This window comes from Falco naumanni, chromosome 8 (genome assembly GCF_017639655.2).
Source record: "Falco naumanni isolate bFalNau1 chromosome 8, bFalNau1.pat, whole genome shotgun sequence".
Classification (NCBI taxonomy): Eukaryota; Metazoa; Chordata; class Aves; order Falconiformes; family Falconidae; genus Falco; species Falco naumanni.
Genome location: NC_054061.1, coordinates 40,212,841 through 40,234,962, shown reverse-complemented (window position 1 = coordinate 40,234,962; position 22,122 = coordinate 40,212,841). Strand labels below are relative to the sequence as shown.

General features: G+C 54.3%; 1 protein-coding gene across 3 annotated transcripts in view; it reads right to left on the bottom strand.

Annotated features, from left to right (window-relative positions):
• Positions 1 to 5,339: 5,339 nt before the first annotated feature.
• Positions 5,340 to 22,122, bottom strand: part of SLC4A3 (solute carrier family 4 member 3) — a 34,822-nt gene continuing 18,039 nt past the window's right edge. For all 3 annotated transcript variants that reach the window (XM_040604497.1, XM_040604496.1, XM_040604498.1), the window contains 17 exons: positions 21,831 to 21,982; positions 21,021 to 21,201; positions 20,332 to 20,467; positions 20,055 to 20,229; positions 19,553 to 19,649; positions 17,615 to 17,799; positions 15,376 to 15,589; positions 14,827 to 15,048; positions 14,348 to 14,496; positions 12,736 to 12,930; positions 12,082 to 12,288; positions 11,372 to 11,461; positions 9,636 to 9,802; positions 9,007 to 9,260; positions 8,508 to 8,677; positions 7,856 to 8,029; positions 5,340 to 7,106 (listed from right to left, as the gene is read on the bottom strand). In XM_040604497.1, the coding sequence (XP_040460431.1) occupies positions 7,029 to 7,106; positions 7,856 to 8,029; positions 8,508 to 8,677; positions 9,007 to 9,260; positions 9,636 to 9,802; positions 11,372 to 11,461; positions 12,082 to 12,288; positions 12,736 to 12,930; positions 14,348 to 14,496; positions 14,827 to 15,048; positions 15,376 to 15,589; positions 17,615 to 17,799; positions 19,553 to 19,649; positions 20,055 to 20,229; positions 20,332 to 20,467; positions 21,021 to 21,201; positions 21,831 to 21,982 (2,846 nt within the window). In that variant the 3' untranslated portion in view covers positions 5,340 to 7,028. The remainder of the gene's footprint in view (positions 7,107 to 7,855; positions 8,030 to 8,507; positions 8,678 to 9,006; positions 9,261 to 9,635; positions 9,803 to 11,371; positions 11,462 to 12,081; positions 12,289 to 12,735; positions 12,931 to 14,347; positions 14,497 to 14,826; positions 15,049 to 15,375; positions 15,590 to 17,614; positions 17,800 to 19,552; positions 19,650 to 20,054; positions 20,230 to 20,331; positions 20,468 to 21,020; positions 21,202 to 21,830; positions 21,983 to 22,122) is intronic.

Genomic DNA, 22,122 nt, shown 5'->3' with positions numbered 1-22,122 from the left:
CCTGATCTCATTTGCTCAGCTTCAGCCTGCAAAATCATTTCTATGCTAAAGGAGAGTGCTCTTCTCCTTGCTGTGCACCTGCAGCCAAACCGATGCAAATCCCTGCCCTGCTTTGGTATGTATGCCCCTTGTAAGTCCCCAGGAAGCAGTCTGCAATGATGGGCTACTGGGTTAGCAAACCCAAGGAGCAAGCGACGCTGTGCTAACACCTCCTGTTTGCCAGAGCACCCAGTTTTGAGGTCCGTTTCAGGGCCAAAAAGCAAGTGCAGCCCCAGTTCAGAGCATCAGGAACTGGACCCAGCTTCTGGCCATATGTACTTGCTGAAGACAAGAGCTTGTCACAGCCAGAGCTGGCCACTCCCCAGCCTCTCCAGCCCCTGACGATGTTGCTGTATACTGCATGCTGGAGGGGGGGGTCATCCCCCAGGGACACTGGGCTGATAGATGAAGGCAATCATCCAGCTGCGTTCCTGCAGCAGAGACCACAAGGTCTCCCCTCTCTGCAGAAGTCACAAAAAGAAAATTACCCTTCCATCCTGCTCAGTGACAAGGTCGCATCTGGCAGCCTGTGGCCCAGGAGGTCACAGAGCAACATGACAGGAGTGATGGGGGTTGCTGTGCGACGCTGGTGCTCAGCACTTTTCCTTGCTCCAGCTCCTGCATGGCCACCTGAGCAAGGCAGACACCTATGGGTGCCAGCCCACATCCCTACGCTCCCTACAAGGAAGAAGCTTTAGCAGCCATATTTCAGAGCTCAGGCAAAGCCGTCCCCATCCTGACCTTACAGCAGCATTGCAGTGCCCTCTCTACAGGGGAGTTCATGTGAACCACCCACAGCAAAGCCTGGCGCTGCGTGCGTAGGTGCACCCCAACCGAAAGTGTGCACCCGGACAGGGGAACCTTGCACAGGCACAGAAATGTCCCAGTGCTGTCCTCATTGAATCACTCCCAGCCAGCAGCCCCTGGCCCCCTCCCCACAGGGTCCTGGTGCAAGACAGGAGGGCTGGGCGCAGCCCCGGGCAGCTCGCTGAGCAGGCTGAAATACCATGGCCGAGGCTCCCACTGCCATGGGCAGCCCCGTGGAGGTGGAAGGGGAGCTGTTGGGGTCAGACAGCGGTTCCAGGGATGCTGTCCCTGTAGAGGTTACTAACAAAGGATTTGCTCCCATTTCCCCATCTCACTCCCTCATAAAGGCCATTTACTTCTCTTAAGAGTCCCTATGGCAAACAGTCCCAGCACAGGCACCTCAGAGAGATGGAGAGCTGAAGGTGCAGGGATGGTACACAGGGAGCGACAGAGCAGGGGCACAACGCAGCGGGCAGGCAGCAAACCACCCAAGTTTGTCAATCCTCTTTCTTGCCAAGGCCAGACAAGCCTTCGGGACAAATTCGGGGCTGTGCACAGGAGTACTCACCTGTATTGAAGAACTGTGCTAGCCAAGCCTGTGCCCAAGATTCGGGCATCCATGCGAGAGAAGTGTCCTTTGCAAAGATCTATGTGAGGGAGAGGGGCTGGAGGGAGCTGCATCTCTGCCCTGTAGCTCTGTGGCAATGCCTGTGGGGCCAACGACTGGCTTTGGAAAAGGCTGGCTCTGGTGTGAGGGACACGTCCAAACCTGTCGTTCCCATGGGGAGGAAGGTTTGTGTCTGTGGGCAGGGAGGGCAGGTTCCTCCCCTGGCAGGCAGCAGGGCCCAGCTCAGCCCTTTCTCCTCTTCCTGGTGCCTCTCCTGGGGGCGGTGAGTCCTTCTTTTGAGTGATGCAGAGGGGAGGTGAATGGAGGGCAGGAGGGGGCAGAGAGCATGGGGCTGGAGCCACAGCAGGCATATGCGGGGTCACCAGTGCTCAGCAGCACTCACTGGCAGTCTTCAGCAGCTAAATCAGCCAGCCAGACCCTGGCGCCTGTCAGCTGGGGCTGCTCTTTAGCTGGTCTCTGGGGCTTCATGCCCTCAGCATCGGCTCTGCTCTCACCAGACTGTGCAACTCACATTTGAACAAACCCAATTGCAGACACTTGCTGGGCAAGGTGACTGCAACCAAAGCTGCTCTCACCCCCGCCAGCCCATAGTGCAAGGAATGGTCCATGCGTTTTTACCTGCCCCTGCCAGGTCAGAGCTTGCAAAACCCTCCTAATGGGGAAGGAAAAAGGATTTTTTTAATTTATTTTAATGACGTTTGAATGCCTGAAAAGCCCAGGCAAAGAATTCCAGATATACAGGGCAAAGGGGAAACTTTGCTAGCAGCACTGGTTCCCAGTTTTGTCATGGGGATGGTTCTAGCCAGCAATTTCCTTAACTTCCAAACCACACAGTTGCGTGACTGTGTGCAAATGGTATCTCAACACTGAGATGTGCCAGCCCCTCCTGGCTGCAGAGAATAAAAATAACTGGAGATGATAGCTTAAGTGTACTTGAACCCGGGTGGCAGAAACAGAAACCCAGATAGTTTAACTGAACACACAATGTTTTAAAATAATACAGTTGATAATTTTGGGAACAGACCTATTTTTAGTTCTCCAGACAGGCAAGGGTAGCTGCTTATTTTCATAAAGATAAACCTCTTCTCGAACAGCAAAGAGATGGTACAAACTGCTGGTCAGAGTGCAGGGAGCAGGAGGACACTTGCCCCATACCAGAACATCCCCCAGGCAGCTGGAGGGCTGCAGGTACCCGGAGTATTCTCCCCCCACCTGCAGCAGCATCCCCTGGCGCTGCAGGCAGCCTCTTCGCTACTCTCCCTGCATCATGCTGGCATTTTGTGGTCCATCATGTTCCTGGTGTGGCAGCACTCAGAAACCTCTCCTCTGGTGCCACAAAAGTGGGGGTACTAGACTGAGCTCACCCCTTGTAGCTTCCTCACTCCTTCCCCAGCCCACCCCTGTTGCCCTCCTCCCCACACACCTGCTGTCTCCTCTCCAGCAGAGCAACCAGGACAGACTCATCCAAGCTGGACAGGTGTCCCAACCTTCAAAGCAGCACCCCAGCCTTGGGTAGCATCATCTGCTGGTTGAGCCCCCGCAGCAATCCTGCCTGCACCAGCCTGTGCATTGCCTCCAGGTGCAGTGTGTTTTCCAGTGTATCTGGAGCACAGGACCGTGTGGTGAGCTGTGATCCTGGCTGCCTCCTCTCCATCATTGTGGCTGCCCATGGAGGCCCTCTACTCTGCCCTTGAAGGGGAGATCAGTGCCTTCACAAGGCATGTCCAGCGATGTCAGCAGAACTTTGACCTGCGCAGTCTGTATCATGTACTGCTGCTGGTGCTGCCACAGAGCCCCTCAGGGCAGGTGGAGAGCTGGCAGCACCTGCAGAGGCTTGCCCAGCACCAGCCCAGCTCACCCAGCCCCGGTGTGGCCACCTATGTGGGGTGGCTGGCCTCCTACCTGCAGCACCTGACCATGCTGAAGGAGAGGTTTGACACCAGGGTGGTGGTCCCACTCTGTGAGAATTTGTACATGCACGAGGAGCCAGCTGCCCACCCCACCCAGCAGTCCCCTCTGGCATCCATCCCACACTTGGCTGCACAGCTCTTTGCCCACCGGCGTAACTGGGGGCTGCTGCTGCAGGGAGGGCCCCTCAATGAGCAGGTCTTCAGCCCCCAGAGCCTCCATGACCTGTGCGGCTTTGCTGGTGTGGGGCCCTTCATGAAGGTCTTGCGGCTGGTCCCTGATGTCTTTCACCAGAGCTTGGCCACAGCAGAGCTTGCCCAGCAGTGGGTCCATCTCCACCGCAGCAGGTACAGCCTCTCCCTGCCACCATCTCCATCTCCATCACCGTCACAGCAGCCACCAGCACAGGGCAGAGCAGGGCTGGCTCCCAGCACTGTGCAGCCCCCACGGTGTGGCAGGGGCACCCAGCAGCCTGGCTCTTCCCCGGGCTTGCCTGACCTCTTGGTCCCTCTGCAGCCCTCGGGCGCAGGTGGCAGGGCTGCGGTGCTGCGAGCCCAGCTGCAGGAGAGCCGGGAGGAGCTGCTGGCCCTGCTGCACCGCAGAGAGAGGGCAGCCGCCCTGCATGGCCAGATGTGTCATATTGCCCAGCGCATCCGCACCCTGCAGCTGCAGCAGCAGGGCAAGGGGATGGAGCTGGCCTGGCTGCAGCAAAGCCTGGGTACGGGAGATCACCGGCACCAGGCTGCCCTGGCTGAGGAGCTGCAGAAGAGCCTGGAGCTGGAGGAGTACCACCACAGCATCCTGGAGGCAGACTGGCTGCTGGAGCTGGAGGTCAGCCCCATCCTCATCCGGAGGATCGATGCGGTAAGGGGCACGCACTCGCTCTGCTCGTGCTCCCTGCCCCGTGTCCCAGGGTGAGAGTGGGGGCACTGCCGCAGGCAGGGGAGCTGCATGGAAAGGGCTGGATAAACGTGTGGAGACACGGATCCTTGGGACTGGGTAAAGCCATAACCTCTCAAGCCCAAACCAATGGCCCTTTGGGTGGTCCTGGGCTTCAGGTGAGAGGAAGGAGAGCCATGGAGTGGGGAACGGGAGAGGGAGTGTTCCCTAACATGGTGGAGCAGCCTGCAGGAAACATTTGTGGATGCTCTCATCCAGCCCACCTGGATGCTCAGGAGCTGGGCACCTGTGCTGCTTCCTTCTCCTGTAGGTTGAGCAGCGCTGCCGAGACCTGGAGAGAATGCTGCGAGGCCAGGCACTGCCCATCCTGCAGTGGGCCCGGCTTGGAAGCAGGATGGCCACCAGCCCTGCGCCTGGGTGGGCTCAGCCCTCTGCCACGTGCCCCACAGCAGCAGCCAGCCCCAGGAGCAGCCAGTGACCGTCACCATGGGAGGTGGGACCACTGCCCACTCACAGCAGCAGCACACAGGAGAACACAACTGGAGGACATCCAACCCATCAACGCATGGGCTGCAGGCAGCCAGCAGGTCAGGGGGACCACACTCAGCTCGGCTTGGGAAGAAGCGTGGAGGGAACGCACGTTTAATGAGATGTTTCTTCCATGCTCAGCCCGTGGCCCTGCCATTCAGCGTGTGGCTACAGGCTGGGTAAGGAGGTGGGCACAGACCACTGCTGAGCACAGAGGCACACGCATTCACAAGCGTATGGATGCGAGCAGGCACGACCATGCGTTTCTGGTTAAATATGGGGCTCAGCCTCCTGCTTCCAGCACCAAGCATGGGGGCTCCAGCCAGGCCCACAGTAACCAGCCTGCTTGGTGATGGTGGTGGAGAGCCCATCTCCGTGCCAGTGGTGGGTGACAAGCTGACAGTCCCCATTTCAGCTGGGGCCTGCTCCCTCACTGGCTGCTGTCACGGGCAACAAACAGTTTTCTGTCAGGGAATTTCAATCAATTCAATTTATTGCCAATTAACAAATAAAAGCAGAGAGCCAGACATGGTTCCTGTGAAGAGTTTATTGGTGTAGCTGTTTCCACTACAGTCAGAGGAGTCACAATGCACAGCGACAACAGGCCTCCTACACTACATGGGGAGGACAGGACACACACGGCCACAGACACACAGAGACACTGTCTCTCTGCCCCGGGGCCCTGCAGGGGGCCAGGCTGTGGGGCAGGAACCTGCTGCGGGGGAGGTTTCTCTGGTGGGATATTTCTGCAGCCTCCTGGGGAAGGTGCCAGACCCTCCTGGTAATGAAGCACCCACCATCTCTCGCAGGAGCCAGGCTGCTACGTGGGAACCGGACCAGCAGCTTGCCCCAAATCCAATAATGAAGTGGGCATCCCAGCCTCCTCCAGAAGGCCACTCCAGCTCCAACCATCAGGGAGAGGCTGGGGTGCCATCTCCTCCGGCACCACCCTCAGAGCCGCCAGGGGCACCGACAGCGGTTTCTGAGGCAGCTCTGAATGAGGGTTGCCAGCCCAGGGTGACCCCAAGGGGCAGCCCAGCCAGGCGGAAAGATGTTCGGAGCTGCCCAGAGGTGACGGTGACAGGGGCTGTGCTGGGCATGCTGCATGCTGCTCCTTCCCACTTGGAGGGCACCCCTGGACATGAAAGGTCACCCTGGTGTGGCAGCAGAATTGGGGCTGGGGGTTTCAGTGACTTCTTTGTATGGCTGCAGGGAGCCAGACCCAGTGGATCACTGCACAGGGAAAAGGAGGGGACCCAAAGGACTGTTCTGTGCTCCAGCACTACATCTCTTGTATAGGGTTTGGTCTCAGGGATAGGAACGTGGGGGTCAGGAACTGGGATGCAGCCCTGTGATGAGTTTTTACCCCTGCAACCTTGGTGGAGGTGCAGAATGACACAGGACTCCTCTTAGTCCCTGCAGGAGGGCAGGCACTCAAGGCTTCAGGATACTTGTTTGTTCCCAGTCTCCCCTCCTGGTGCAGTTTTCCTTTGGGAAGAGGGTTGGGAAAACTGGATGGAAGCAAACAGCCTCCCCCATGCTGAGCAGGAGCTGAAAACAGTCCTGTGAGAGGGTGACTGGACAGATGATGGTCTCAAGGACAGGGCCATGGTGCTGGTCCCTCTTTGCCCATCTGCAAGGCTGCAGCAGCCCCGTGGGGGCCAGGGGCTAGAGCACAGGCCCAGCGTGAGGCCTCCTGGAAGAGGGGCAGAGGGAGCAGGAGCAAGACATCTGCCAGCTGAGCAAGGAGGCTGCTGGCCTGTGAGAAACCTAACGGCTGTCTGCAGGCAGCATCAGCCCATCCCTGTGACTGCTCGGGGGCACATGGTGCTGAGACACCCAAGCTTCATGGTAGCAGAGGGGGACACAGTGGCACCAGCCGGAATAGCTCCCCTTCACCACCTGGAGGCCAGGCACAGGCTGCCTCCAGAAGAGATGGGGCAGACCCCTGACCCACGGGCACTCGGGACCCACACAGCTTGGGGATGTGAGAGGCATCTCTCAGCCCACCAGGTCCAAGAGGAGAGAGACTCACAGCCTCTGCTGAGCAAGTGATGGGGCAGCAGGAGGTGGGGCTGCCCACTGCGGGGCTATGGAACCGCCACTTGTTGGTCCAGGCAAGACATTGCGTGACTCATGGCAAGTCTCCAGTTAGTCCTTGGGAGGGATGAGCAGGCATGAGTGGCCTGTCCCATGAGTGGGGAGGGCAGCTCCCAGCTCACACAGGCATATGCAGCTCGTTGTACTCGTCCCGGCCGTCCTCATCAAAGTTCGGTTCCGCATCCTCTGAGTCCAACTGGGGAGAGGCAGAGACCGGGCTCTGAAGGCCACAGCCGACCCCAGAGCAGGATCAAGCCTGGCACGGAGGGATCAGTGCACCGCGAGCCAGGCAGCTGGGCTGCGCTGGGAAGACCAAAGCTCTTGCTCCTTCCCTTTCCAACAGGGCCCTTTTTTGCCCCTCATGCCCACCCATGTGTCCCCAGTCTGATGCTCTCTCTTGTAAGTGTTCCTGTTTGACAGTGCCCCATCACTGGGGCTTTGTCCAGCACAGCAGCTCCTCCCTCCTGCCCTGCTGGCAGGCTCCAGGCTGCTCTCCAACAGAGGCTCAGGATGTTGGCAGCAGCAGAGGAGCTGCCAGCACCCTGGCACTGTGATTATGTGCTCCTGTGCCAAGCAGCCACAGGCTCTGGTGTGCTGCTGGGCTGTCCTTGCTGCTGTCTCTGGGGAAATGGGGTGTCTCTGTATAAATAAGTCATAAATGGGGAGGAGGATGGAAGAGGAAACCCTTTTTCCACGCCTCTGTGTGGTAGGATCTTCTGTCTCCTTGCCCTCGGGTGCCCTTCCATCCCACACTGCACTCCCAGGGCTACAAGCCCTGAGGAAGCCATCCACCCCACTACTGCTGTTGAACAAAAGACCCCCTGATAACAGCAGGGAAAGCCAAGGCTTTTGCAGCCCAGCATCTCCCAGCCTTTCAGTCTGTCAAACCTCCTGAACCTCAATCCAGTGTTGCAAGGTACACCGTGAGGACAGTTATCTGCTTACCGCTTTGAGCTCCCTGTCGTGGAAGAAGCGGGGCAGCACGAAGCGTCGCAACGGCACTGTCATGATCAGGACAAAGGGGAAGGCCAGGGATGCCACCGTAGATTTTACCACCCAGAGCAGCACAATGCAGGCCAGTTGAATGCAGGTGAAGAGATTCATTCTCCAGGTCTTCACCTAGGGAGATAAATCCAGCCTGAGAACACATTACCCTTCCACACAGATTAATGAAGACCCAACTGACAAAACATAACCCTCCTGCACAGCACAGCACAGTAACACAACACTGCTGCATGCTCTCCCTGCCTGTACTCTACAGCAAAGTAGAACTCCAAAACACATCAGCCTCTGTGCAACCTACGTATCCACCTGGCAGTGCAATGTCCCAACACCCGCTCAAGAGATGCATTGCTCCTGTAAACAGTCTGTCCATAACAATATTCTGGCAAGACACTCCTGTGCACAGCCTACCAGCACACTATCCCAGCATTGTATCACCTCTGTGTACGGCTTGCACTTACTTCTTGGCACAAGCTTGCAGCCAAGGCAGGTCACCAAGCCAAGCATCACTCTAGCAACGCACCATCCTCCCCTCATCTGACTCTTCCTCCTCTGTTCCTCATTACCCGGTTCCTCGCAACCTGCCTTCTCTCACCTTGACAACATAGATGTGGTCAGGGTGGTGCTTGGACGGCATGAAGATCAGGAGCAGCCGCTCGTAGAGCTGGATGCCAGTGAGCGATGTAACCCCCATGTAAAGGAAGATGCCGAAGAGCACAGCCAGCGGGATCTGCCGCAGCATGTTCCCCATCACAATGGACAGACCTGCACAGACAGAGCTCAGGGCATGGTGTGTCCCACACCGGCCCCTCCACAAGGCACCTCAGCCTCTGTCCCTCTCCTGCCTCCTCTCTGTCTGACCCAGGGTGCAAGGGAAAGGAAGCTCCAGAGGCATCTAGCTGGAAGGGTTGCAGAGATGGACTGACCATGGGGGGTACCGAAGGCTGCCAGGAGAGCTCAGCATAGGTGGGGGCAGTCCTGCAGCAGGTGGGCAGAGCACAGGCTGGCCTGTGGGCAGGGGCACTGCCAGGAAATTCAATTGGTGGGCCCTGACCTCCCCACCCCTCAACTCCTCCACCCAAGCAGAGGCTCACCAACAAGGGCAGCAATAAGCACTCCAGTCACACGCTGCTCCTTCACCTCCTCGATCTTGGGCTTCTCCCCAGGTGCAATGGCCTTGCTCATGACTGTCAGGGCGTTGACATGAGTGACGGAGCGCACCGTCGCCGCAGTCAGCCAGGGCAGCCCGAACAGTGCACAAAGCCCCCCCATAGTGCCAATGAGCAGCAGGTCCAGGTGGAAGCCAGAGCCTTTCAGCAGCTTCCTCTCCTTCTTGCTAACAATCAACCTGGAAGGAAAAAGAGCCTAGGTCAGTTACAGGCCCAGCCCTGTCCCCAGGAACAGCACTGCAGCTGGAGACAACGTTCGCTCCCTGGAGAGAGCACACATAGGGACAACAAGGAGATGGCTGAGAGGGACGGTGACCATCAACCTCAGGTTAGAGGTTTCATCCTGTGCTTAGCTGAGGCAGGTCTCCACCACACAGTATACCAGGCAGAAAGCCAAGAGATGATGGAAGAACCCAAGAGGGTACAGTCTGAAATGGGCAGGACCTTGCCCTTGCTGTCCTGCTGGGATGCCAGGCGCATCTTCACATGAATGGCACCAGCACCTGCTTGCCCAGGTGTTAGTGATGGCTGGCGTTGGCAAAGGAGGTACTCACGTAGTGATCTGTGTCTCCATGAAGATAAGAATGAAGACCAGGAGGGCAGGGATGGCAGACGCAAACATCATCCACAGCGGAAAGGTCCCACTGCTGCCCATGGGGTGAATGAACCAGCCACGCTTGTGAGGAGATGTGACCGACAGACCAGAGGGGACATTCAGCTTCTGGTGGTATAGCCGCAAAACCCAGCAGTTACTCATCAATACATACATACCCACAGCCTCACACAAGACTAGCCCTGATCCTCTTGGTCTCCCTGGTCTGAGCACCTCAGATGATGGAACAGGCACCCTGACCCAGGCAGAACTTTCTCATGGACAATCCCCTTCAGTGAAAAAAATCCCATGTCCCCTAACATGGGCCTGTCTCATTTCCTTTCAGCTATTGGAATTTCTTGGGTTTTGTCCAAGAGACCACGGAAATATCTTCCCTAAGGAAGCTTGCTCCTATGTTAGTGCTTGCAGACCATGGTTAAAGCACTCCTTCACCTCTCCTTGGAGAAATCAAGTGTCCTGAACTGCCTACCCTTCTCCGAGGTGGCTTTCCAGACTTGCCAAGCCTTTTCTGAGACAGTTTTCAGTATTGTTTTTGCAGCGTGGACCCCAGAAGTAGTCACATTCTCTGGAAATGACCTCACTGATCATGTTCAGAGGGAACATCATGTTTGTGCTCCCATCAGAAATCACACAGACTCCTAGCTGTATACTGTCCCGACCCTGTGTTCACCAGCATTTGAACTCTTGGCTCTGCGCTATCTGCCTGCGTGAGCACTGCAGGGAAAGTTTATGATTTGCATTTATGTTAATCAGCATAAGTATGAATAATATTCCTGGAATGCTTGTACTTGAACTAAGCTGTGTAACCAAGTACCGTTTTCTCAGAAAGCTTTGTACATATGCTGAGTTAATACTGAAATGAGAATGCTTTTGATATTAATTGTGGAAGTGTAGAAGGGTATGAAAAGGATGTAACAAAGTGCATGATTTTACTAACATCTGATAAAACCGATTTTTTCATTGAAATTTAAATGAATAATGCATTTGGATTCCACTAAGCCTTGTGCTGTCGATAAAAACCTTGCATGCTGAACAGGAACTACTTTTCACCCTCTCCCCGATACTAGGTGAAAAAAATGCCAAAACAGAAAGATATAACTACACATCTACTAAAAAAGGGGGAGGAAAGGAAACCTGTGAGATGGGTTTGTTTGTTAACATTTAAGTTTGTGCATAAACTGGGAAAGAGATCATTGTGTTTGAGATAAAGTGATCAAAATATTTAGTAGCCTACAATCAAGCAGACTATAAACATGTTAAGTAGTAAATCCATGACAAGTACCCTGCTGAAACTACTCTACATACCACCCCCTTCAGCATGTATAACCAACCAGTTTATGTCTTGTTGATCGTCTGCAAGTTTTTGGAGTTTCAAACAAGGAACTAACTGCACTGAATCTCTCTGGCCCCCTAAAGCCTACCCTACTAACAGCTGGAATATCAGAGGACTACTAGGGAACTCCAGTCCCTGCAGCTCTGGTCTCGGTCTCAGCCAGACCCTTGGAGCTTCCCTTCAGCGTGGGAGTAAGGACAAGGGGAGCATCTCTGTTTGCTTTGTGCTCTTATGACTAAAGAGGCAGGAAATCCAAATCGCCCACCACACAAGAGCAGGCCATGGTGCTGCAGGGATCACTGCTGGGCTGAAGGAGGGGCTCTGAGGGTGGCTCTGGCACCTACCTGCGTATATGTGTCAGTGATGGTGTAATCCACCAGCACCATGACCAGAATGGAGATGGGGATCCCAAAGTCTCCAATGATCCGCCGAGCCTGCAAAACAAACACCCTTGCTGGCAAAGGGAATGCGTCAGCTCCATGCACTCACCCTGCTACAGGGAGCCTGCAATAAAGCGAAGCCCCATACGGGGCCAAGCACCACTGCAAATCTGAGCACTGATGACGAGCAGGGCAAGGGAGCCCAGCTTTGACCCATAGGGCTGCGCATCCCACTGCCCACATAACATAACACAGTCCTCCAGCCACTCTTAAGTGACTGACTCGTTGCGCCTATTGGCCTATTCAGATGGTGCTCCAGGTATTACACAAATGCCCTGGATGTAGAGAGATGACCAAAGGGAAAAAGTTGTAAGCTCTTCTTCCTATACTCTATTTTAACAGACTTCTATCCAGCCAATGGAGCTTTCCCAAGGTCCAGAGGACTTTTCAGCAAAGCTCAGTGGAGCAGGACAGTGTAGACACCATCATGAACAGCCAGCTCTGGTCTGCAGCCTCGGTCAGGCTACCATCCCTTCTGCATGGTATTCAAGGGATTGCTGGTGTTTCTTTGGGGTATGGTCCAAATGCTCTGGAGGACAAAGGTCTGCAGCAAGAAGCAGTATTTGTTTGGCACATTCCTTGTCCTTAACATCTGGGTCCCACAAATTTCTCACCTTTCCTCCTAAAAAACGGCTGTTCTTGAACTTGCGCATAAAGAAGGCAATGAAGAAGGTGCCTAGCATGAGGATGAGGGAGAGGAGAGCAGTGTTGGGCTGCATCCTGATTCCCAGTGACATTGCATCCGCAGAGAGCATGCTGGCATTCAGGCCGCTCTGCACGTTCGGTGGGTAGAACTTCAGCAGAGGATGTTCTGCAAACACCTAGGCAGGTGAGAGAAGCAGCAGGCACTGTCACCGCAAGGAGGGGCAGGGAGCACTGTCACTACTGGGGGCAGGGGGAAGCGGAGGTGTTCTGCTCTGTGGAGAGGTGAGGGCGGTAGATGGTGGGTGCGGATAATCCCAGCATCCGTCACCTCGCCTCACAACCTACCCAGCTGGAGAGGGCTGGGGAGAGAAAAGTGGCCCCTCTTTAATGCCTCCTGCAGGAAGAAAAGGGGAGACAGATGTTAGGGCTCATCCTGCCAGCCTCTGTGGTGGCACAGGGGCCAGATGGGCTGCGGCATGAGAGGCCAGCAAAGAACTGCTCTGCAGAACACCTAGGAAAGCTGTGGCTGAGCTGGCCCTGCTCCCCTGCCTCCTGTATGCTAAAGCAGCAGGTTCCTGGGGGATCAAGAGATGCAACAGCCCATCTCCCCGGGGAAGGTTCACCTTGTACAGTTTGTAGAAGGTCTCGTAGATAAAGATGAGGGAGATGAGGAAAGCAAAGATCTCCTGGGTGAAGGGCGAGATGTAGCGCACCAAGAAGCTTCCCTCAGCTGCCACGATAATGAAGATGAAGACAATGAGCCACAAACCAATCCACACTCTGCCTGTCAGATACTCAATGCCTTGTGTCTGGCAGAACTGAAATGGAAAGGGGAAGGTGTTACTCAAGGTGCCCCAGGCTGCCTCCCACATCTGCTTCCCATTAAGATCAAACACAATCCTGGAAAAAAGCATCTGCAACTACTTGGGCATCCAGCACAGAGACAGTGAATTCGGGGCTGGAGTCAAAGGTAAAGTCACAGACTTTGCATTAACACCAGCCAGCTCATACCAAGCAGGTCTTTACTCCTCCAGTCTTTGTAACAGTGCGTCCTTCACTCTCTGTTGAAGCCACCCCATGCATGACGCTCTCCGTCCCACCCACATGGAGGTGCCATTACCCAAACAGCTCTCCACTGCTCTGTGCACTCACCAGCACAAGCCCATTCCCTGCAAAGGAGGGCCTGAGCAGCTTGCTATGTCCCACTGCATAAAGGCTGGGGCGTGATCCCAGCCAGCGCCCTGTGTACACACACGGTTCTATGTGTGTGGAGAAAAGCCGCAGGCTGTCACCACAGAACAGACCATCTCCACTGCCTCTGCTCATCCACACACAGCAACAAATCACATCCCTCCCTTCGCAGCCTTCCTTGGTACCACCACAGACAGTGCCCTCACGCGGGGCAGAGGTACACCTTTGTACATAATGACTAGGCAACGCAAAAGCAGTCAGTGAGAAGTGTGGTCACAGGAGAGCAGAGAAATTCCCACTGTGCAATGGCATCAGCAGCTCCAAACTCCTGACACACCAAGGTGAAAATCTAGCTGTAGGAAAAAACAGGCTTTAAAAGCCCAGACATGCTAGGAATCAGAAAAAAGGAGAAGGATTAGACCCACTGCTTGGAGGTACAGTGACATAGGGACGCTTTTAACAGCAAAGAGATCGTGCTACTTGAGAAGGAAACTTGTCCATCCTGGATGGCCGTGATATCTCTGCACACACCCTTGGGCTCATCCCGAGGTGGGAGTAACGTATGTGGGAAATCCCAGATGGGTGGTACACTGAATGTTGCTGGTTTCCCATACAAGGAAACCCAGACACAGGTAAAAGTCGTGAACTAATCTTCAAAGGAAGCCCCAAGAACAAGGAAGTATTACGGACTAGCATTTTAGGATGCAGCTACAAGTGCTCATTCTGCCAGGATGGGCTACAGCACAGGGCTGGAGGAGGATGCTCCCCTCACAGTCAGCAGGTAGAGGAGTGCTGTTACCACTGTCACACCTCAAGAGAGTCAGCCCCCAGGATACAGCAACAGAAGGCAGAAGTCCTTATGGCATGACCTGCCAAGGGTCAGCAGAGCCAGGGCCAGCCACAGCTGAGCTGAGGGCAGCCTGGCAGGACCCAAGGAGTTCACCCCACCAAAGACCATTTGGAGAGCTGAGAAATGCCGGCTGCCCTCTCCAGCACAAGGGCAGAGCGAGCAGGTGCTAAGCATGGACACTGCCTCACATGTACCTTGTAAAAAGCTTCTTCAAACACCAGCAGAGGCCCTGAGAAGCCAATGACCAGGAGCGGCTGGGCTCCAAGTAAGGAGAAGAGGATCCCTAAAACCGAGGTGGAGATTATCAGCTCGGAGACCCCCATGAGACCCTCAGTTTTCTCTCCTGGGAAAGAGAACAATGTGTGAGTATTACAGCCTGGGCACAGGCACCGTCACCACAGGCAGGCAGGCTGCAGACACAGCTCCAGACGGAGGAGGCAGGTCCCCATCCCATCAGTCAGAGGTCCCCTGCATTGGGCAGGGAGCACAGAGGGAGCCCAGGGAGCCGAGGCTGGAGAGGCCAAGTGGCAGGGAGGGGACAAGGCAGCAGCAGAGGCACAGCGCTGCTGCTCTCCCCGAGCAAGCAGCACCGAAGCCCACCCCAGCACAGCATTACACAGACACAGCCAGTGTCCCAGCGTGCAAAGAGCAGACCAGAAAGCAGGCCCATTACCTAGGAGTCCCCCGAAGGTGATGGCAGGAGAGAGAGCAGCAAAGTAGATGAAGAGAACGGCTGCGAGACACTGGCTGTGCAAGGCGTCTCTGATGTCACTGAGGTATTTGGGGTACCTGCGCTTTATGTCCCGAACCAGACCTCCAAAAAATATCCCGGTCCGCTTCAAAGGATCGTCCTCAGCTTCCTCCTCTTCTTCCTCAGCTTTCACTTCACACAGCTCTGGAGGTGCATGGAGGGCAGGGCTTGAACAGGGGAACGCGTGTCCGCCCTTGGGCTGTCCCTCTCCCCCATACCCCATGGAGACCTTCCTCCAGCAGCACTAACCTGGTGGGCCCCCTGCGACTGCACATCCCACTGCCTCCAGCCACCCCCAGCTGCCAGAGCTGCCCGCAGCCACTGTCCTGCCGCCCCCTGCCCTCCTCCCCACTGCCCACTGCAGGAGCCAGGCCCCGCTCACCCCTCTGCCAGGCTCTGTGAGGGGAGGGCCCACTGGGGCACGCAGGGCACTAGGCACAAGCTCTTTTGCCCAAATGTGAGTGGAGAGACCTTTGGCTTCCTGGACAGCCCCCTCCTTCATGGACTTCTGCTCCCTCTCCTTCCTCTTCCTCAGCAGCAACTTCTGGAAGGTGGCAATGGATTTAAGCAAGTCTTTCCCCTCCACCTCTGATGGGGGGATGACAATGCTGCAGTCCAAGAACTCATTGATTGCGTTGAGGAGGTCTTGTCGGTCATCTGCCATGTATGCAGCCTCATGGAAGTGCTGGGAGGGGCAGGGAAAGAGAGAGAGAAGGTTCAGACCAGACTGCACCCAGCTACCTGCAGTCTGGAAACACGGCGCTTGCTGTGACCATACAGTAACATCCCGCTCCTCCAGCCCACTGCCTGTCTCACTACTGCCACTCTGTGACCCACACTCCTAAATTCCTCCTCCTTGTCCTTCTAGCCAGCGCCCCTCACCTAATCCCATGTCTTCCCTCCTTCCCCTACCCACCCTTTCCAGTGACCTCCTTGTTCCTGCTTTTCTCCCACAAGCCCCACTGCTCCTGCTCAAGATCTTGCTCCTGCAGCATCTCTGCCAGATCACAAGATGCCTCTCATGGGACCTCTCCATCAATCAAAATCAGATCTGTGCTTCCCAGCTAGTCCGGTGCCTCTCGTTCCCTAGGCTAGATGCTACACCTGGCCAGCCTGTGCCTCTGTTTACACCAGATCACTGTGGCTGCATCAGGCCAAGATCCTTCTCTTTACAAGCCCTGCGTGCCACTGCTTGGTCCCGTAGGGCTCTTGTTCAGAGCCCGGCTCAGAGTTACCAACAGCCAGGCACCACTTCTCCTGTCCCTGCAGCTCAACATTAGGACTCTGCGACAGACCAATGTCCTCCTAGTCTGGTCTTGGGTTTATTTTGAGAGAGAAGCTGGTGGAGCCCTGCAGGTAAAGCACAAGAACCAGCACCTGAGCAGGGAGCATGAGAGACTCTTGGGAGTCTCCACATGAGAGGGGGAGGGAAAATAGGAGTCTACAGCATGAGGGAAGCCATGCAAAGGAAACAAGGCAGAAAAGGGGAGATACTCCTGACAGCGAGGGCAAGATGACAAGGAAAGACTCTAAAGGAGACCATGAGGGGACAGCACTGCTACGGAGAGGCAGGGAGGTGCTGCCAAATGGGCCGAAGTGCTGCGCTGCCTCTGGAACAGGCCTGCAGAGAAAGGGCTGGAGGAAAATGAACAAGTGAACAGCCTGTAAAGCAGGTAGGGAACAGCTAAGGTCCCTGCAGCACACAGACTCCCTGGAGCCGTAGCTTCGAACTGTAAATGATACCATGCTCTCTTCGTGGCGCCAGCCACCGTGTAACCTTGCTACGGCCAGCCCCGGCTGCGGCAGCCGGCAACAGAGGAGCAGAGGCTCAAATGAGTCAGATCAGCCCACAAATGTAGTGCTGAAGCTGGAATATGGCACCTCACCTCTTCTGGCTAAAAATATGGTCTCAGCTGAGCCCTGTGCAATTTCTCGTAAGGGATCTTTCAGCTGGGAGCCCTTGTTGTTCACAACCCACCTGCAGAACGGACCTTTTAGTTCCCAGTTCAGGGAAAGCTGTGCACTGGTGGCAGGATCGGCAGTTACATGGGACCAGCCAGGAGGACCCTGTGAACCTCTGATACTCCTGTCCTGGATCTATGCAGATGCTCAGATTGTCTTTTCTTTGCCCTGAACTCTTTACCAGGATAATGTAATTTCACTTTCCTGCCATCTAGCCAGATGGGGCCTTCTAGCAGTACACATGTTTGGTAGAAAAACCTTCCTGCCTCTTCATGTCTCCTCCTGCATGCCTGTGCTCCTCCGCATAGACGCCCCAGTCACAGGACTCAGCTAGAAAGCATCTGACAACAGCCCCCTGGCATCGCTGTGTCTTGGTTTTAGTGTGGCCTGGGACAGGCATCATGGTCACAGGCACCACTCAGCTCCCCCGCCTTTCCATTTGTGAAACGTCTACTAAACACAACTCCTCTAATCTTGGGCAGTCCTTCACTCCTGCTTCTGCATGCGGCCCCTTTCTTCACCCAGCCTAGCACTCTGTCCCAGCCAAATGTCTGTCCTACTCTTCTGTACCGAAGCCTTCTACCTTGGTCAAGCCAGGCTGCTCTTAAAAATCCCAGGTGTTCACACCTGCCAGTCCCACCCGGGCCTTTGCACAGCATCTCTCAGCACTCTTGTCCCAAGACTGACTTCTGAGGAGCTACTGGAGCTCCCTTGCCTGTGCCAGCATCACCTCCCATCAGCTCCTCACCTTGTCAGACATGAGGGTGGAGATTGAGCGGCCAATTTCATGGTAGTCCATGTTGGCCTGACTCGGTCCCAGCAGCACAAAGATGAATCTGACAGGAATCGGGACCTCCAGGACAGATTCCAGGAAGACAGCCTCATTTAGTCGGACAAAAGCCATAGTTGGCTGCTCCAGAAACTGCACACAACCTGCCAGGAGGCAATGTTTTGAGCAGAGTTAATCACCGGGGTGAGGTGTACTAGGCTGAAACAGGGATTTTGAGGGTTTCCCACAAGCCCTGCAGTCCCACACATGTCTCCAGACCACTGTCACAGTGTGGAGCTTCATGCCAAGGACTGCCCCAAGCTCCCTGTTCAGTCACCACTCCGCAGCAGTGCTACTTTCTTTAGCTTCCCAGTTCTTAATCTCTTACAGGAGGGCTCTAGTTACACTATAAGGGGCTAACATTAAATCAGAAGGTTGTTTTCCACTAAGCCACTGCCTTACGGGAGGAAGTCTCTTACATGTTACTTTTATCAAAAAAACTTCTAATCTCTTCAAAGAATGAGATCAGGTTTGCTTGACATGACCTATTTCCCATAAACCTCACTGCTTGACAATAATTACATTCTTATCCTTTAGTTCTTTATTAATTGAATTCCATATTAGTTCTGCCATTATGTTGGCTGTGAAGGACGTCAGGTTAAACAACCTACAGGTACTGGATCACTGTCCTTTCATTCTTGAGCGCTGATGCTATGAGCTTTCTTCTGTCTTTCTCGTATGTTCCCTCTATTCCTAGACTGGCTGGTGATTTGTTTTAGATGAAAACGAGCCAGTTCTCTAGAGACTCATAGGTGCAAAATGCAGTTTGTTTTACAATGTCCGCATCTCATCAATGCTTGGCAGCCTTCTCAGTTCTTAACAGATTGGGAAGTACTCCCGCATCCTCCGACACACCAGCCGCTTCCTTCCCATACCGAACACAAATGTTTATTGAATACTTGTGTTTCTCTGACATTATTACTGATCTTTCTGCCATCTGTGTCCAGCAATGAGCTGTGTTCTGTTAGACTGGCAAATCTGGGCTATCTGAGTGGCCAAGTGAATCCCAAGACACAGTCTTACCTCAGAAATGGCCAGTGTTTAGTTATTTTGAGCATTCAAAGTGCATCTATGAAGCTGATTTGGCCTCATCATGGTTAAGTATCAGCTTGGTTGCACTGCCAAGCTGCTTTGCCTCAGCTTTTCATCTATTGGATAGGCAATTACATTTATTTAGCTTGTAGCGTAGCTACATTTGCTAAGATGTTAATGACAGCAAAGTGCTGGGAAAGATTACTCTTGTGGTCAGAAGAAACCAAACCCACTGATGCTCAAGCCTGCCTGCTCACAGCCCTTTTGTACAGAGAATTATCTCCTGGCAGTGCTATGGCCAATACCTGAGACCTTGCCACCAGCCAGGTCCCGCTTCCATAAACTCAAAGCTCCCTGGCACATACAACCAGCAACCAACACTGGCCAGGAGCAGGGCTCAGCTGCTGGCAAGGTGTGAAGAGGCCAGACGGAGGGCAGCAATGGCCAGATAACAGCGTGAAGCCCAACAGCAGTCAGTGCCTGGCCATCAGTCCCTTGGGCACCACCGACCCACTTCTGAGCTGCAAAATGGGATGTTCTGGTAAGCATGGCAGGACTTTCTCCCCTAAGCTGAGCTCCAGCTCCCAACAGCAGTGTCTATCAACCTCTTCATTTAGGAAAAGAACCACCCTGGCACCCCATACATTTAACACAAAATGGGTGCTGTCACCAAAGGAGAAAGCATACAAGGTTCCTTCCCCAGCTGAACTTTGGGAACATGTACAAGATAACTGAACACCCCTCAGGAGGGAGGGCACAGAGAGCTAGGGCCAGAACCTGCTCTAGTCTCTTTTCGGGCTGGGGACTCTACATGTTGCCTCTTACCCACGAGGACCACTGTGGCCTCCGCATCTTCAGGGATCTTCTCCATCAGCTTCAGGTATTTACGGTGACCCTCAGAGTTATGGAGATGCGGGTTTTTCTGCCAGGGAAGAATAGAAACAAGTAAGGATGAAGTCCCTGTGCCTTGGTCTCCCTACACAGCCTTGCACCCCACTGGCATATCTGCACTTGGGCTTGCCTCGGCTGCATGGCCAACACCCTGCTTCACCGATAAGGCACCCTCTCAGCAAAGGCCACCCTGCAAGTGCTACAGTTGTTGCTGCCATGGAAGCTCAAGCAGACATCTGCATACAGTGTGAGGCTAAAATTAGGTCCCAAAATCATAATGCAGCGACCCAATTACAGCACTCCAGGTGATCCAGGTGAGCTCAGCCCTTGCAAGTGCAAGACCCCCCGATGAAGGCTGGCACCAAGGGCTGCCGCCAGCCAACAGTTGTCCCCAGGATGTGGAAAAAGAAGCAATAACCCCTCATGTCATCCTCACCTCCTTGCACTCGGTCTCATTGGCCTTGGGGTCAGCCATCTCAATGCGCTCTTCCCCCATGAGGGGCACACAAGTGTCAGTGGTGTGGTTGTGATGGTGGTTCCCCACGATGGAGTTCATGCTGGAGCTGGAGTGGTTCCTCGGGAAAAAGCCCTCTTTCTCATCATTTGGGTGGCTGAGGGGGAGAGTGGTGGCCATGAAGGGACCCACCTCCCTTGCCACCTGGGGCTCACAGACAACCCTCCAAGCCCTGGCACCCCTCAGCCACGTTACCCACCTGTGCTTCAGCAGCAGGGCACGCAGCACGTTGGCTCGGTCTTCTGCTCTGATCTGGTCAGAGATGATCATGGTCTCCACCATGAGGTGAGCAATGCCAGGCAGAGTGGTCTGCTCCAGGTCAAGGAGGACAGCACCTGCCAGCGGGAGGGGAAGAGCCCTGCTCCTAGTGTGCAACACTCCCTGCCACATGCACATTCTGGAGACACAGCTGTCCCACCCAGAGCCAGGCTCTGACTGGGGTACGGGTTCTCTCAGCTGAGAAATGCCCCAGGTCCAGGCGTCCCATGTCCTCTATGTAAACCCTTGTCCTAAGAGAACCCAAAAGCTCCAGGATGCACTGGTAGCTCTGGTATCTCCCTCTCATTTTGGTGTCCCACTCTGACCAATGTTGCCTTTTCACAGCAAAGATGGGTCCAAGACCTGCTGGCCCAGGCACAATTGGGTGTTGCAGCTGCCACGTGCCTGAGAGCAGCAAAGCAGAGCAAGGAACCAACCCAGGCACCCTTGGGCTAATGCAAACCCTGGCAAACAGGCTGCAGGATGGCTGGTCTCCACAGGCTCTATATGGAACCTGGACACAAACACTGTTGGAGTGTCTCTTGTGAGGGGCCAAACAGCAACAGAAGCTGTCCAGCAAAACTTGTCCCAGAGCAAGACACAAACCCTGGCCTGCAGTTCCTGACTCACCGTGGGCAATCGTCTTCCTGAGCTCCAACAGGCTGCGGAAGGACAGTGAAGCCACATGGGGTTTCCCCCACCTTGCTGTGTCCTCCTCCACATCCTCCTCAAACTTAATCCAGCGGGCTGTCTCCCTCCAGTGCATCTCCTGGTTTTTATCCACCACCAGCTCATTCAGCTCCACAAACACCTAATGCAAATTACAGCGAGGACATGAGACTTCCCCTGATGCATACAGCTCTACCAACAATATGCAAAAAGCCTCAGGTTTTTGCTTGGTCTAAAGTGCTACCTGAACAAGCCTGCCTTAGTTAAACCAGAAGTTTAGTGAGCAGAAGCAGCCAGGACAAATATCACTGGAAGTGTGGAAGGAGTTTCCATCAGTCCATTCCACCAGCACAAGAAAGCTCCAAGTCAGATGGCATGGGCAGAGGAGAGAGAATGATGCAATCCCGCATCCCTTTCTATCAAATTGTGACAATTTTGTCCTCTGCCTGCTCCTTGGTTTCCCCCTAGATTTCCCACACTTACCAGAGATGGTGATGTTACAGTGCTGCCAACTTCCACAACAGCACTACCATTTCTGTGACTTTTTAATGTCTTTCCTAAAGTCAAAACTTTTTTGAAAAAATCTACGCTTATCTTGAAAAAAGTGTATTTTCAGCCCTCATGACAACAGGTAAGAGCTTGAAATGTCACCCCCAAGGCCATGTAAAGAATTAATTATACTGAAACCACATTTATCACTTTATAAAAGTGCCTGTTTGTAGTCCTGACTTATGGCTTCTGCAGAAGTGTGGAAGGACAGCACATGGATACCTCATGGGGCTTTCTATCCAACTTCTTCTTCTTCTTCTTTTTCTTGACAGATGGAGTTGATGCTAATTTTTTGCTTGTCCTGGTGATCTGACTCCGAGATGGTTTTTTCATCAGATGCCTCCTCACACCCGGGTTATCTTCAAAACGGTGGCCTAAAGATATGGGAAAGGAAAAAAAGACCACCAGTTTGTCTAGTGGAAACATGCTGTCTGGGAGAAAAACACATCCAAGCCCACCCTTCTCTCATTAGCTTATGCCAGCAAAGCTCTGGCAGCTGGAGCGCTCACTATCA